Source organism: Giraffa tippelskirchi, chromosome 5 (genome assembly GCF_054371585.1).
Source record: "Giraffa tippelskirchi isolate mGirTip1 chromosome 5, T2T-mGirTip1v1.2.pri, whole genome shotgun sequence".
Taxonomy (NCBI): domain Eukaryota; kingdom Metazoa; phylum Chordata; class Mammalia; order Artiodactyla; family Giraffidae; genus Giraffa; species Giraffa tippelskirchi.
Window position 1 is genome coordinate 134,293,926 of NC_137279.1, and position 17,860 is coordinate 134,311,785.

General features: G+C 35.9%; 1 protein-coding gene across 1 annotated transcript in view; it reads right to left on the reverse strand.

The window, feature by feature from the left end:
* The window catches only part of LOC145506116 (calcium-activated chloride channel regulator 1), a 31,822-nt gene extending 17,622 nt beyond the window's left edge, over positions 1-14,200 (reverse strand). The window contains exons 1-7 of the mRNA XM_081489971.1: positions 14,020-14,200; positions 12,472-12,612; positions 12,128-12,275; positions 11,259-11,367; positions 7,120-7,300; positions 1,392-1,619; positions 74-298 (exon numbers count right to left, since the gene is read on the reverse strand). Coding sequence (XP_081346097.1) covers positions 74-298; positions 1,392-1,619; positions 7,120-7,300; positions 11,259-11,367; positions 12,128-12,275; positions 12,472-12,528 — 948 coding nt within the window. The 5' untranslated portion in view covers positions 12,529-12,612; positions 14,020-14,200. The remainder of the gene's footprint in view (positions 1-73; positions 299-1,391; positions 1,620-7,119; positions 7,301-11,258; positions 11,368-12,127; positions 12,276-12,471; positions 12,613-14,019) is intronic.
* Between the last annotated feature and the right edge of the window lie 3,660 nt (positions 14,201-17,860).

Below are 17,860 nucleotides of genomic sequence, written 5' to 3' on the forward strand. Positions count from 1 at the left end.
TTGTAAGAGAGCTGGACAATATTAAAAGTAATGATAAATGCAAATGATACTTATAAAAGCATTTTTATTTTACCTGAAATCCTGCTTTGAGCCCCCTACAAATTGAAGTTCCACCATCAGCTTTTTGAGGCAGATTTGCAGTGATCTTTTGGTAAACATTATCATCAATTATTCTTGTTAGATGATTTCGGATTTCAGCAACACTGTCAAATGTAACCATCCCAACCAAAGATCCCTTTTCAATAACTTGAATCAAGTATAATTCTGCTGCTTGATTCATTCGAAAGAGACGATCTTCCTGTAAGAAAAGAAAGTGAAAGTGAAGTCGTGTCTGACTCTTTGCGACGCCGTGGACTGTAGCCTACCAGGCTCCTCCCTCCATGGGATTCTCCAGGCAAGAATACTGGAGTGGGTTGCCATTTCCTTCTCCAGGGATTCTTCCCGTCGCAGGGATCAAACCCTGGTCTCCCGCATTGTGAGCAGATACTTCAACCTCTAAGCCACCAGGGAAGCTCCTATTTGCTTTAATATCCCTAACAAATTCTTATCATTTAAACTAAAGGGATTAAGTAATTCCAATAATCACTGAATCAATTATTGTGGCATGTCTGAACAATCCCTGAATTTCCTCCAATCTTGACAGACTGGTGAAAAGAATGTTCATGGCCAGAGAGCATGGTAATAATTGATTACTGTATTTTAACATTTAACTTCATTATATTGAAAAGAAATATTAAAGAAAAACTTAAAAAGTCAGTCATGTCATACTTGGGAAAGCCTTGAAAATGTATACCATCTTTTTTAACAATAAGGAAATAATTTAAAATGCACACAAAAATGTTTGTTGCAGTGTAATTTTTGATAAGTTGAAAATCATCAAAATGACCATTAATGGGGGGTTATTTGACTAAATTATAGTTTGTGCATATGATACAATCATTAAAATATGTTTCATAGAATCATTTTTTCCCCTGGGGAGTGTTTAATGTATAGTAAGTAAAAAATCATCTTATGAAATATTATGTAAGATAATCACATTTTTGAGGAGGAAATACAAATGCATAAACAGAAAAAAAGTAAGAATTATAATATGCTCAGTGGTGGAATCATGAGTGATTTTCATTTTTTCTTTTTGTTCAGTTATATTATTTCTTGTTTGTTAGAACCAAAAGTTAAAAGAATAAACATTATCCATAATCCAATAACCTTAATATAACAATTACTTTTATTTTAATATATTATCTTCTAGTGCTTGTCCATTCAAAATCATCGATTAAAATTTATTAGAGTAATAAATTTTAGTTAGCTTAGTAAAACTAAACCTAAGATTAAATTACACTTCTATTAGCTTAGATGTCTAATTTAAAAGAGCTAGAAAATAAAAATCTTACTGAAGACATGCTTCCAGATTTATCAAGAACCAAACAAACTACTCGCTGTTTGGATTTGAGCAATGAAAATGTAGGATGAGTTGGTGGATTCATTTCTGTCATGGGAGATGTATTTTGAAAGTCAACAGAGTTCATGATTATATCCCATGTGCTTTTGCCATTGCACATTTTGTTTTGTAGGTTTGGAGCTTCTGTATTGTGTGTTTTTTCTGTACAAAATTCAGTCACCTGGAAAAAAATCAATTGAAAGACAATTATACAGTAACTGATGCATTACCTCCCTTTCCAAATATACAGCTGGCTGTGTTATACATCCTTCACAGATTTTATCTCCTGATAATTAACAATTATTTCATAATCTAATAGTCTCATATCTGTTTTGCATACTTCAGTGGAGAAAAAGCAAAGTAAAATCATATACACTGGAAAATTATTTGGTAATTTTTTTAGATATGGGTGTCTGACTCTTTGTGACCCCATGGACTATAGCCTGCCAGGGTCTTCTGGCCATGGAATTCTCCAGGCAAGAATACTGGAGTGGGTAGCCATTCCCTTCTCCAGGGAATCTTCCTGACTCAGAGATTGAACCCAGGTCTTCTGCACTGCAGGCAGATTCTTCACCATCTGAGTTACCAGGGAAGTCCTTGGGGGATGATGGTGGCTGACATCATCTTAACTGCTTAAATTAACTTCTTACTTTCCTTTCTAGACTCTTGGGGAATTCAAGCTTTGAAATAAGTTTAATGGAAAAAGGAATAGGATTTGTAGTAATTTCTAGCTGCCTCCTACAAGTGGGCTAAAGAAAACAGCCTTCTTTAATTGCCTAAGTATTTGCTATCTCTTTATATAATTTATTGGAAAACTTGAAAACAAATATGTAACAATGTTACATTGTTACATTGTTACTCTGAATGTTATTGGCTCTGTGAACTCAGACATAAATAAAATAATACTCCTGAAAAAGTAATGACAATGTGGGAAGAAAAAAAAAGAAATGTGATGCCTCCTTAAGAAGCATCACTACGAACAAAGCTAGTGGAGGTGATGGAATTCCAGTTGAGCTATTTCAACTCCTAAAAGATGATGCTGTGAAAGTGCTGCACTCCATATGCCAGCAAATTTGGAAAACTCAACAGTGGCCACAGGACTGGAAAAGGTCAGTTTTCATTCCAATCCCAAAGAAAGGCAATGCCAAACAATGCTCAAACTACCCCACAATTGCACCCATCTCACATGCTAGTAAAGAAATGCTCAAAATTCTCCAAGCCAGGCTTTAACAGTACGTGAACCGTGAACTTCCAGATGTTCAAGCTGGTTTTAGAAAAGGCAGAAGAAAGAGATCAAATTGCCAACATCGGCTGGATCATTGAAGAAACAATAGAGTTCCAGAAAAACATCTATTTCTGCTTTATTGACTATGCCAAAGCCTTTGTGTGGATCACAACAAGCTGTGGAAAATTCTGAAAGAGATGGGAATATCAGACCACCTGACCTGCCTCCTGAGCAATCTGTGTGCAGATCAAGAAGCAACAGGTAGAACTGGACATGGAACAGCAGACTGGTTCCAAATTGGGAAAGGAGTACATCAAGGCTGTATATTGTTACCCTGCTTATTTAATTTATATGCAGAGTACATCATGAGAAATGCTGGGCTGGATGAGGCACAAGCTGGAATCAAGATTGCTGGGAGAAATATCAGTAACTTCAGATATGCAGATGAAACCACCCTTATGGCAGAAAGCAAAGAAGAACTAAAGAGCCTTTTGATGAGAAAGAGGAGAGTGAAAAATCTGGCTTAAAACTCAACATGGAAAACTAAGATCTTGGCATCTGGTCCCATCACTTCATGGGAAGTAGATGGGGAAACAGTGGAAACAGTGTCAGACTTTATTTTTGGGGGCTCCAAAATCACTGCAGATGGTGACTGCAGCCATGAAATTAAAAGACACTTACTCCTCAAAAGAAAAGTTATGACCAACCTAGACAGCATATTAAAAAGCAGAGACATTACTTTGCCAACAAAGGTCCATCTAGTCAAAGCTATGGTTCTTCCAGTAGTTATGTATGGATGTGATAGTTGGACTATAAAGAAAGGTGATCACTGAAGAATTGATGCTTTTGAACTGTGGTGTTGGAGAAGACTCTTGAGAGTCTCTTGGACTGCAAGGAGATCCAACCTATCCATCCTAAAGGAAATAAGTCCTGAATATTCATTGGAAGGACTGATGCTAAAGCAGAAACTTCAATACTTTGGCCACCTGATGCGAAGAACTGACTCATTTGAAAAGACCCTGTTGCTGGGAAAGATTGAAGGCAGGAGGAGAAGGGGACCACAGAGGATGAGATGGTCGGATGGCGTCACTGACTCAATGGACATGAGTTTGAGTAAGCTCCGGGAGTTGGTGACGGACAGGGAAGCCTGGCGTGCTGCAGTGCATTGGGTCGCAAAGAGTCGGACATAACTGAGCCACTGAACTGAACTGAACTGGTGAGTCATGTCCAGTAATTCTGCCAAATGATGTTCCATTACTATAGAACCTATTACAATCCTCCAAGTTTTGAAAATTTAGTAACTTGGAAAAACACTGGATAAACTAGTGCAGCATTAGGAGAGAATTCATGTTACAGTAAAGCCTCAGCTTTGTAAGTGTCATTTGTTTTTTTAAATGCCCTCCTTATATAAATCTCTGGCTATAAGTTCAGGTTTAGAACTAAATTATTAAACCTGCATAACTCATATTCAAGTTGTAAGAGTTTCTTTTCCTTCTCTTATGTTTCTGACCTATATTTCTCAGAAGGGGATATTTGGATGGAAGAAAAGTCTAGTTTTCAGTCAAAGCAGTGATTTATAATCATCCTGATGTTATGAAATGCATATGAAACATGACTCTTTTAACTATTGTCACTGCCTTTATTCGTGACCTTCAGGTCTCTTGTCTGCCTGTTTTCATGTCCTTCCAACTGGTCTGCCTACCTCCACTATCTCACTCCCTTTTGTTTTTCACAGCCAGTAGAATTGTCCTGAAGGAATTAGCTGGTTACATTACAAGCCTGAGGTTGATAAAATAAAAATCCAAACACCTTAGGTTTGTAGGTTCCAATTTTGTGTTTCAGTCTCATTCCATGTTTCTTCCTTACTGTGTATATTTTGCTTATAGAACTCTGAACTTTCTCCTGTTCTTTAGAGTATGCCACAAAGTTTTATAAGGTTCTCGCTAATCCAAATGGAAAAAGGAAACAGGAAATTTGTGCAAATTATAAAAAGGTGCCCCTTTCTCAAGTTCTTATTTCTATCCAGTAGTCATGTATGGGTGTGAGAGTTGGACCATAAAGAAGGCTGAGTGCCAAAGAATTGATGGTTTTGAACTGTGGTGTTGGAGAACACTATTGAGAGTCACTTGGATTGCATGGAGATCAAAATGGTCAATCCTAAAGGAAACTAACCCTGAATATTCATTGGAAGGACTGATGCTGATGCTGATGCCGAAGCTCCAGTACTTTGGCCACCTGATACGAAGGAGTGACTGACTGGAAAAGGCCCTGATGCTGGGAAAGATTGAAGGCAGGAGGAAAAGGGGGCAACAGCAGATGGGATGGTTGGATGGCATCACTGAGTCAATGAACATGAGTTTGAGTAAAATCTGAGAGGTGGTGAAGGACAGGGAAGCCTGGCATACTGCAGTTCATGGGGTTGCAAAGAGTTGAGCATGTCTTAGTGACTGAACAACAACAATAACTTGAAAATTGTTCTAATAAATATTAAAATTTTACTGACCATGCTGCAGATAATTTGGGCAGTGCTCAACCTGTGCAATAATGTGTGGCATCCCTGTATTTTTCCATCTTTGTTTTTGTAAACCTGTTTCTTTTCCTAGAATACACTTCCTGTTCCTGCTTTAGCAAGTTCATACTAATTTTTCTTCCAAATCCCAAATCAAAGCTCATTTCTTTTAGAAACCATTTTCTGACCTCTAGTTGGAGACATTTTCTGTACTCCCACAATACTTGGTTTCTATTTCTTCCTACTTTGTATTCTTATTTATTTTTCTTATATCTACCAGCCTCACTAATGAGTTCCTCAACAATGATTATTTTTAATTATTTGTATATTTTTTATGCTCCTAATACAGTGCTGGACATGAAGTGGGAGTAATGAAGTTTAAAGGAAGAAAACCATGGACTTGAATATTCATTATTTCAGAGCATATTTCTCCTGGGTCTGAGCTTATGCCTTGGGTAGTGTCATACAATGTATTTAGTCTATGTGACAATAATTAGAAGGTATGTATTTAGTCTATGTTATAATAATTAGAAGGTAGTGTTATGCACAAGATATTGTAGTTAAAGTGCAGTATTTATCTCTGAGCCATATCTTATATAAGCTGCCCTCCATATTTCAGCTACATGATTTTCCTTCTTCATTATTATTTATGATTTATTTTCTGATAGGCAGCATCAGTTATCTCTTAATAGGCAAGTGCTTTTGGAATTTATAGTTTGGTACAGACAGTATATATTCCAATTATCTTCTTGTGTCACATGATCTAATATCTATTTGGATGCTGAATTCTTTGGCTACCTTTATGGATCTACTTGCACACGTTAAAGTGAGATTTCTAGACTCATGCTTCAAATATTCCCAGGAGGGAGCTTTATTAGTCTGGAAAACAATTTTTACTTAAAAATCTCACTGGATTCATTTAGGAGTTTTAGAAGAAATTATCAAATCTATATTTTTACTCAAGTCTTTCATTATTAATGCCCTAGACTTCAAAGCAATTTTAAAGCTTATTGGAAATAATAGGCTTTTACAAACCTCTACCCATAAAGTCTGTGTTACTAGTAATTTGGTATATGAAAATTTGCTTCTTTTAATTGTTAGTTTACTATCTAGAGATAGTATTCTTTATTTTGATTTGCTGTTTTTGATAACTTTGATATGTTTCATATTTAAAAGTCTATTTTTATTGTTTGGAAACTTTCATTGAGTAACTATAATATGCTTACATTAATTAAGCTGAATTTACCCAAGGAAAGAGACAATTTCCTATTATCCAAATATTTTATAATTTAAAAAAATTAAAAGTTTTAAGTTTACTTTGTACTCACCTTGTGCTAAGCACTGTGGTTGTACTTTATTTATATTAGCTCTTATAAAACTAACAACAGTAATGCTGTAAAGTATTTTTTAATTCCCATTTAAAAAACTAGAGAATTAAATTTCAGATTAAGAAGTTTTTTGTTGTTCTGTAGAGACAGAGCCATTTATGTTTTCACAATATCATTTTGCCAAGCTTAGTGTGCTTTAGTGTGAAGGTAATGGAAAGCAGAGACTGTCAGTACTTTCTGAAGCTACAGAATGATTTACTTTGGAAAAGTAATATGAATAACACTTAGAAGAAATAATTAAAGTAAGGTTGTAGTTTAGACACTACAGAAGTCAAATGAGGGAAGGGATGCTATAAGAAATTCTGTGATGCCAATGAGGAGGGTACAGTTTTACCTCTGAAGAAAAAAAGACAGGTTAGTAATAAAATACGGGATAATTTCCAGATATATTCTGACAGGACTGGTGACACAGGACTGGATAAAATGACTGTTAGATAACTGTCTTAGTAATTTTCCTTATTTCTATTGGTATATATAATTTCACAGTAGAAAATTCAGCTTCCATAATTAATTTTTCCCAAAGGCTTCCTTTGTGAGACTAGAAAAAGAAGGTACTTACAGAATGGAGACTTTGCATAAACATGATGGACTCCCTTGCAGTCTGGGATTTTTCTGGGATGAATGTACATTTTGCTTCATACAGCCCTGTCTGTGAGTCACGTCTGCATGGCCTTGTTGTACAGCTGTCTCCCTGGCATTTCTTGAAAATCACATTAATACCAGTAATATGAGTTGAACATCTATGGTGAAAGAATTAGATTACATTTATATATGAAAGCCAGAGAAATTAGAATATATATTAACATCCTAAAATCATTCCCTCAGTGATAATTGCTATGGACCATGTACCAAATTCCATTTTGACAAAAGTAGGCACAGTGTCCTACCCCTATTTACCATCAACTTCAACAAGAACAATGATATTAATTCATATGTATTAATATTAACTGGCACTGAGCGGATAGATGGGGAAACAGTGGAAACAGTGGCTGACTTTATTTTTCTGGGCTCCAAAATCACTGCAGATGGTGATTGCAGCCATGAAATTAAAAGACGCTTGCTCCTTGGAAGGAAAGTTATGACCAACCTAGACAGCATATTAAAAAGCAGAGACATTACTTTGCCAACAAAGGTCCGTCTAGTCAAGGCTATGGTTTTTCCAGTGGTCATGTATGGATGTGAGAGTTGGACTATAAAGAAAGGTGATCGCCAAAGAATTGATGCTTTTGAACTGTGGTGTTGGAGAAGACTCTTGAGAGTCCCTTGGACTGCAAGGAGTTCCAACCAGTCCATCCTAAAGGAAATCAGTCCTGAATATTCATTGGGAGGACTGATGCTGAAGATGAAGCTCCAATACTTTGGCCTCCTGATGTGAAGAACTGACTCATTGGAAAAGACCCTGATGCTGGGAAAGGTGGGGGGCAGGAGGAGAAGGGGACAACAGAGGATGAGATGGCTGGATGGCATTACTGACTTGATGGACGTGAGTTTGAGAATACTCCAGGAGTTGGTGATGGACAGCAAGGCCTGACGTGCTGTGGTTCATGGGGTCGGGAAGAGTCGGACACGACTGAGCGACTGAACTGAACTGAACTAAATATTCACTGTTCATTAAAGTGATCAACATATCTATTAGCTCCTTGTGACTTTGAGCTAAAGATGATAATTCCTTACAGGGATGTTGTGAAAATTAATTGAGTTAAAAGATACAGAGGAGTTGCTTCCCAGTGGGGAGGGGAGAATCAACATTATGCTTAAAACCTTCTTAGATTTCCTACACATGATACACATATACATATATACTTGCACACGTGTGTGTGTGTGTGTGTGTGTGTATGTGTGTGTATATATATATATATATATATATATATATATATATAAAGAGCCTCTTGATGAAAGTGAAAGAGGAGAGTGAAAAAATTGCCTTAAAGCTCAACATTCAGAAAACTAAGATCATGGCATCTGGTCCCATCACTTCATGGCAAGTAGATGGGGAAACAATGGAAGCAGTGAGCGACTTTATTTCTTTGGGCTCCAAAATCACTGCAGATGATGACTGTGGCCATGAAATTAAAAGATGCTTACTCCTTGGAAGAAAAGCTATGACCAACCTAGAGAGCATATTAAAAAAAAGAGATATTACTTTGCTGACAAAGGTCCATCTTATCAAAGCTATGGTTTTTCCAGTAGTCATGTATGAATGTGAAAGTTGGACCTATAAAGAAAGCTGAGCACTGAAGAGTTGATGCATTTGAACTGTGGTGTTGGAGAAGACTCTTGAGAGTCTCTTGGACTGTAAGAAGATCCAACCAGTCCATCCTAAAGGAGATCAGTCCTGGGTGTTCATTGGAAGGACTGATGCTGAAGCAGAAACTTCAGTACTTTGGCCACCTGATGTGAAGAACTGACTCGTTTGAAAAGACCTGGATGCTGGGCAAGTTTGAAGGTGGGATGAGAAGGGGACAACAGAGGATGAGATGGTTGGATAGCATCACTGACTTGATGGACATGAGTTTGAGTAAGCTCCGGGAATTGGTGATGGACAGGGAAGCCTTGCGTGCTGCAGTCCATGGGGTTGCGAAGAGTCAGACACGACTGATCTGAACTGATACTGCTATATGTGCTGTGCTGTGCTTAGTCGTTCAGCCGTGTCTTACTCTTTGTGACCCTGTGGCCTGTAGCCCGCCAGGCTCTCCTGTCCATGAGATTCTCCAGGCAAGACTACTGGAGTGGGTTGCCATGTCCTCCTCCAAGGGGTCTTCCCGACCCAGGCATTGAACCGGGTCTCCTGCATTGCAGGCGGATTCTTTACCATATGAGCCACCAGGTAAGCCCAGGAATACTGGAGTGGGTAGCCTATCCCTTCTCCAGGGGGTCTTTCTGATCCAGGAATCGAACCAGAGTCTCATGCATTGCAGGCAGATTTTTTACCAGCTGAGCTACCAGAGAAGCCCATATTGCTATATAGATGTATACATATATACACAGATGTATATGTCATACAAACAAAACCATGTGTGGTTTTTATGTTTACGTCTTACATTTTATTGAGCTAGACTGAAAGAAGAAATGAAAATAAACCCTGTATAGAAATGCTTGTGTGTTCAAACCTTTTGGTTTTTATAAGTAAGAGAATTGTCAAATCCCTGGCAGAGAATGAGGTGGAGTAGGGTATGGATAAAAGATTCTAAAGAGTTCTTGTTTATTTGCAGGATTTATCCCATTCTGTGTTAATATTAAACTTCATTCCATTAATGCATTTAAATAAATTTATTTGTATTTCAAGGACTAAAAGAAATGATTAGTCATATTTTCCCAGAAGGTTAGCTCTAGAGTAAGCCTGAAAATTAAACTTAACTGCTTCCGACAAAGTGCCTGGCTCACAGTAGGAACTCAGTGTTATTTTCGATACTTGTTTTACTATATATCTTTATGACTGATAAGGAAACTGATTTATTTTTCATTAACTTTTAAAAAGTAGTTGTTTGATACATTCTTTGTTTAGTTTTTACTTTATGCCATGTACAAGGCTAAGAGATTAAAAAAAGTCAGTCCTCAAGGATCTTAAAGTCTAGTGGAGAAAAGAAAATGACACAGAAAATTATTGCCCACTGTGAGAGAAGCACCCTCAAGGATTAAATGGCAACCTACTCCAGTATTCTTGCCTAGAAAATTCCATGGACAGAGGAGTCTGGTGGACTGCAGTCCATGGGGTCACAAAGAGACATGAATGAGTGACTGAGCACACACACACACACACACACACACACACACACACACACACACACACATGCAGGTGAGAGAAGCCCATGCATGTTGCTTTGGGACCAGCCTCAAGGATATCTAACCCCAAATGAAGGGAGAGGAAAGACACTTGGGGGGAAGCATTTAAACTGAGACTTGAAGGATTGACAAACATTATCTGAATATGGGAGGTGGTGCTGGGAGGGGTTGTTGCATGAGAAGAGGAGAAAGTAGTGTTTCCTGGGTTGAAACCCTTGTCTCTGTGAAAGATTCTATCAGCTTAGTAGACATAAAGTGAAAAATGCAAAGGCACTTTTCTACCACACCTCTTTTCTCTAATATGTTTTTTATTCTAAAGCATTTTTAGTTACACTGATTTCTGTTGTTCTTTAATACTCATTAACTATTCCGTGTATTTGATAGTTTTAATTTAAATATCTCATCTATTCATAAGTAAGAGCTGTCTAATTCTACCTATTCTTTAAAAAATCAATTTTCTCACTTATTTTTATGAAAAGTACTTCTTTAAGCTCAAGATTAAATGAAAAATAAAATATACTTAACATGAGGCTATAACAGTGTAATTGATTTCAGTGAAACAGATTCACCTTAAAAAGCTTTGAACCACATGGAATAAAGATTGGGTAGGAACTTGAGCTCTAATTCTCAGATATCTTAGGGTTTAGATTACAACTTTTTTCTTTCTCTTTCCTCTGACAACAACATATTTTTAATACAACCTCATGAATATTGAAATTATTCCCAAATTTTTATTGATCGTGCTTCCAAAATATAATACTCAGAAATTGTTAGATATATAATGGAGCAGGTTGAATATTGCAATTAACTGTGTGAGCACTCGACCACAGAGATAGTCTTTGTTTGCCTAGTATAGAAAATTAAAAATTCATAAGTGAAAACTTTTGCAAACAGATTTATTCAATAGAATGATACCTTGTTGCTTCAATAGTGTTCCTCCTGGAGATATAGAATGGGTGGTCCCCATTATACTCATCAAATATTCCCCATCGGAGATGGGCCCACTCATGGACAAATGCTCTGCCTATGAGAGAATATTGCAGCTTTTAAATTTATGTTTACAACAGAGGTATCCCTGCTTTTTGAAAATTCATTATACACCACTTCACTTTTATGAAAGACCCACCTTAGTACCTGTTTTCACTAACAGAAAGAAATTTGAAGAGGATTTTTGCTTTTATGAAAAAAGACGAAAAGCAAAGATAGCATTAGGCATTTGTTTTGCAGCCAACTGTTTTACAGACAGCACACACACAGAGCAGCACCAAGCTCCTTCCCTAGCAACTGTGCTTGACATCAAGCCTCATAGATTTGAAATGTGTCTGTGAGCATCTGTGATTTATCTCAACATATTTTGTGTATCTGTTAACAAGATGTGTCCTAAGGTAATTGCTTCTTATATATCATTCTGACTTATGAAAAGTTTCATAGGAACACTTCTTTTGGGTAATGAGGGAAACTTGTATATAAATACAGTTTCCTTATATTTTAAGTCTCCCTTCCCCACATCATCAATCTAACTGAGTCAAGGAAATCTAGAAATTGAGAACTTTCATTAAACCAAAAAAGTTAAATTGGTTAGTATCAGTAAATGGCTAACTTTATTATTAAACACACATACAAAAAGAAATATAGTTAGGTTGAACATAACTAGTAACTTTCCAAACAAAAATATTAATTAATACTTATTTTTTCCTTTAAAAATTAAAAAAATATGATTAATCACCGTGTTATATTTGTTTCCAGTGGAAATAAAAACAGAAGTATGAAATAGATATCCTTACCTCGGGACCCATAGATAGGCAAATTATTAGTCAGCAAGAAGTTTGGAGTAAAATGTATATATTGTCCTTTTTCTCCACATCTTCCATATTGAAGTGTATAGGGATCATCTCCATATTTTAGGTAAGGATTAGCAACTATGACTTCTGCCTAAAAGGCAGAATAAACAAACCAAAACAGATCTCATGAGCAATAGAAACAAGGAATTTTTCATCTAAATTTAGAACATTAATATTACTAAATTAAATACTAAAGTAGTCATTAGTAATTACTCAAAATTATGAGCATTAATTTCTAAAAATCACAGCAAGAAGAAACAATTTCGGAGCTAGATAAAATACCCTACCTGGTCGTATGATTCTTGTTTTGGCATTAAGTACTCAGATTTTGACTTCCACGTCATTGGAATTAAAATGCTTACATTTCTGAAATAAACTCTTCATTTGGTGGCATGAAACAGGTAGGTAGAAGCTTCCGTTACCATTTCCTGACAAAATTAAAAGTACCTTGTAGTAGCAGTTTCATAATGAAATGAATGTGCAAGTGTACATACAAGCAAGAAGAAGCTTATCTAAGCCCATCTCCCCAAATATTTTGGCAAAGACTAACTGAAAAGTAGGTTACATTTTACTATATCTCTCTAGTCTGTAAACTCTCATTTTTTGTATACCTAGAAATCAGTTCTTTAATTTTTACCTGTCCAGGTCTGCATTCAGCATGATGGGTTGGAGCAGGGTGTGAGGGTGCTAGGTGAGATATAAAGGTGATTAAGACTGAGAGTCTGTTAACAAGTTGCTTCTTGAATTGGACAGAGGTGCTTAAAACTGGGCTGGGAATTTAAAGTTTGGTTGATTTTATGCTGTTGTTAATTGAAAAAACCATTTGCTAGATTTATTTTGAGTTATCTTCTCATATGGAATGTGTTCATAAAAAGCAAAGTTTTACCAAGCAGTGATTTTCTAAGAATACATAAGTCATTGGCTTCAAGTTCTAGTTTTGCTACTTAATGTATGACTGTACAAATCACTTAATTAACTTCTCTCAATTTATACAACAAGGGTAATTAATAATCTATATTGTGTGGGCTTTCCAGATAGTGCTGGTGATAACCGGTATGCCAGTGCAGGAGACATAGAGACGTGGGTTTGATCCCTGGGTTGGGGAGATCCTCTGAAGGAGGTCATGGCAACCCACTCCAGTCTTCTTGCCTGGAGAATCCCATGGACAGAAGAGCCTGGTGGGCTACAGTCCATGGGGTAACAAAGAGTTGGACACAACTGAAGCAAGTGAGCATGCATGCATGCATTGTTGACCACCTTATAGGAATATTGAGACACAAAGAAAATAGTATATATTAAGAGTACTAGATATATAATATTGTACTGATTAACCCAAAGGTAATTAGGAAATAAGTCAACTTCAAAAATATAATATTTTCTTTATGATCAGATACCTGAGAATTTCAAAATTTTCAGAGCTAAACAACTATGAAAACTGAAAAAATTGAAAAAAATGTATAAGATAATGAACCTCAAGGGCTTTAAATAAAGTTAGTTTTTTAAACATTATAAAAGTAACTTCATAAAGTTTCAAAATTATTCTGTAGTAGCTTCTGAAGATCTTTCTTTTAGCTTAATGAGTTGAAAATATTAGTAGTTTGGCCTTTTGATAATTCATTAACGGAGTGACTAAAGCTATTAATATATGATACATAATACTTAAACTAAGCAGATATTAACCTTGACAGTTTAGATACATGCTAAATAAATGATGAATATTATCAAAGGAATTTTGGAAAGTTATAACTCTATGTGAATGTGTGTATCTGCCTAGGCAACATGAGTTGAAATACTTAACAAAATAAAAAGAAGTGGATAATAAGCTTTTCTCTTACCTTTATGTTTTGAATAAGTTTTTCATCTTCTGGCACACTAGGGTTAATTGCAATGACAATGCCATCATATCCATTGTTAATCAAATTTACCATTGAACTTTTCATTCCAGGCAGGAGATGCAAAGTTAGGAACAGAATGACAGTCAGACAGAGCACCATTTTTGCACATGTTACAATAAACCTATTGGAAATGTAAGGAGAGTATTTATGTATCTGTATAACTCAGAAATTTGAGTGTAGCCCCAAATTTGCGTTAAAGTATTGCAAAATATCTTGATGAACTTCCTTATTCTAAAGAATTCTTTAACTGTTAAGTAGTAACGGGGATTATATGGACATTTATTGTACTTTCTAAGACAGCTAAGGTATTAAATACTCATTGAATTGAGAAATTCTGTTAGATTATGTAGTTAGTCACCATCCTCATCATGGTGGTCATTCATTGTCTTCATTGTCATCATCATCAAATAGTTTTAGATATTTTACAGTTCTGGGATCTGTTTACAGAAAAGTAGTCTGTGAAAAGTGGAGGAACTGAAATGCAAAGCACCAGGAAATAACAGGTGAAAAAGTCATATTTAAAAAACAAAGCAAAGATGAATAAAGGAACTAGAGCAGGAGTGGCAGTGAATTATCAAAATCTTAATTCACTGCCACTCCTACTCTAATGCCTTTGTTCATTTTTCTTTTGGTTTCTAAACAAGAATTTTTCATCTATTATTTACTGGTACTTTGCATTTCAGTTCCTCATGCTTTCACAGAGCACCTTTCTGTAAACAGAACCCAGGACTGTAAAATATCTATTTGATAATGATGGAAGTCATAGAAGCACAGTGGTTGGAGACAGCTATGTGTCAAGAGGGAAGTGGGTTTTTTCCCCTACTTTCTGTGATGACTACTTGGGTATTTCAGTTTTCAAAAAGCACTGAATGCTTTAAATCCTTGTATAACTTGGACAGTTAATATGCTTCAATTATATTTCTTTTTTGGATTGAACACAGATCTGCCAATATTCTGTTAGCTTGAAATAGTTGTATACATAGCATTGTGAGCTGGCTTTAGAGTCAGATGAATCTAAACCTGACCCTTGCCTTGGTCATTTAACAGTCATGTGATTCTTTTTTAAAAATTGAGGTAAAGGAACTTCCCTGGTGGCCCAGTGGTTAAGACCCACCTTCAATGCAGGGACACAAGTTAGATCTCTTGTCAGGTAACTAAGATCTCACATGCCACAGAACAACTAAGCCTGCACGCTGCAACAACTGAAGCTCGTGTGCCCTGGAGCCTGTGTCACAGCTGGAGAGTCTGTGTGCAGCAACAAAAGAGCCTGCATGCCACAACTGAGACCTGATGCAGCCAATTAAATAGTTTAAAAAATTGAGGTGTAGTTGGTGTAAAATATTTGGGCTTCCCTTGTGGCTCAGTTAGTAAAGAATCTGCCCGCAATGCAGGAGACCTGGGTTTGATCCCTGGGTTTGGAAGATCCCCTGGAGAAGGGAAAGGCTACCCACTCCAGTATTCAGGCCTGGAGAATTCCATGGACTGTATAGTCCATGGGGTCACAAAGAGTTGGACACGACTAAGCGACTTTCACTTACTTACTCACTTACTGGTGTAAAATATTATATAAGTTTCAGGTGCACAACAAAATGATTCACAGTTTTTAAAGATTGTATTATACTTATAAAATATTGGCTATATTCCCTGTGTTGTACAATATACTCTTGCAGCTTATTTATTTTATACATTTTGTAGTTTGTAACTCTTAGTCCCCTACCATTATCTTGCGTGACCCTTCTTCCTTCTTTCCACCAGTGACCACTAGTTCTGTATATCTGTGAGTCTGTTTCTTTTTTGTTGTATCTGCTAGTTTGTTGTATTCTTTATGTTTTACTTATAAATGAAACCATACAGCATTTGTCTTTCTCTGTCTGGCTTCTTTCACTTAGCATAATGCCCTGTAGGTCTGTCCATGCTGTCACAAATGGCAAGGTTTCATTTTTTTTTATGGCTGAGTAATAGTCCATTATATATATACCACATCTTTATCTATTCATCTGTTCATGGGCCCTTAAATTGCTCCTGTATCTTAGCTATTGTAAATAATGCAATAATGAACATAGGGATGCATATATCTTTTCTATTTCATGGTTTTCCTTTCTTTGAATAAATACCCAGGACTGGAATTGTTTGGTCATGTGGTAGTTCTATTTTTTTTTTTTAACTTTTGAGGAATCTCTATACTGTTTTCCATAGTGGCTAATCAGTGTTCTTCCTGCTCTTTAAAGATTACAGAAATGAGTAAAACACAGGCATTGCCTTTAAACAACTTGCAAATTTGAGATTTGAACTCAGGTCATCTGCTTTCAGAATCTATGTTTTTAAAGTATATGTAACATACATAACTTCTCAAAGGCTGAATCAGCCTAGAAAATTATTTTGAAAGCAGTTTCTTTTTGTTTCTATTGCAAGCTAGTACTTGACAGTATAAGAGCAAAAAGAATGGGGACTGCTATGATTATTTGCTATAAATCAATAGAACTTTTATCTTTTTTTCAATTTCATGTTGAATAATGGAATTTTCAAAAGACTTTTGCCATGAAAACTTAGAATTAAGTACAAGTCTTTCAGAATTTATTCATTTTTTGATTATTTTAAGGACAGAAAACCTTTCAATAAGCAATTCTTAAACTGTATCTGAAAATGAAATGGTCAACAGAGGTAAAAAATCATATTGTCATAAAAATTCCAAAAACTTAATCTCTAAGTTTCTTTTGATGATCTTTATTAAAACTTATTTCTTTATTCTTTTCCTGTTGCCTCTTCTCCTGAAAGATATTTGTCTGGATGCCTCACAGAAGTGTTGAGATAATAGCAAATTATTTTTTAAATATACTACCTTTCAAAGAGTTACATAAAATGAATTAAAAGCAAATGCTATTCTTTGTAGTATGAGATATGAAGAAGGAAATGTTAAGAGTTCTCCTATGGGTATGTTGCACCTATTCAGAGGTTTATGAACCGCACCCACTCATGCTACTGCCCAATCATTCTTAGATGTCACAGTTAATTCCTGTAGAGATTATACTGGATTTTACCAACTGTTACATAAACTTTAAACTGATGAATACAGTGAATTGTTAGCTTAGTCTCCTTGTAGATGCTGCCTTAAAATTTTATTGGCCCTTCCTTTTTCTTTGCTTGTTTTATACCATCACTTCTGGAATGTTTTTTTATTTGCTACCAACATTCATGCTCTGCGTTCATGACTATTCTTTTCATTACTTTATTTTACAAATCTGTTCATTCATTCATTTATTCAACAAACTTAATGGACACTTGCTATGTATCAGGCACTCTGCTAGTGTATTAAGCTATAATCATTATCTTCTTCAAGGTGCTTCCAATCTACTTGGCATCCAGGGCACTAGTAATTATCTTGATTGATTTTCTCTTGTGCTTCCTACATTGTTGAGCATTATTTCAATTTAGAGACTCTGATCATTATGCAATTTATTACTGTGATTTTTGAACTTAACACTATCTCAGCCAAGTGTTAACTACTACATTGCTGTAGCATACTCTATAAGTTTCTTCACTGTCCACTCACCCTTTCCCCCTTGCGGATAGAATTTCAATTTTGTCCAGGTGTTTTCAACTTTCATGTGACTTGAATGAAGGTCATGCCTATCTGAAGCTCAAGAATAATTCTAGGCTGATCTAGCCCATGGTCTTCAAAGTGTGGTTTGCAGACCTACAAAGGTCTCCAAGACTCTTTCAGATCTAAAAGGCCAAAAACTATTTTGATGATTATACTAAGAAGTTACAGTATTTGTGTTTT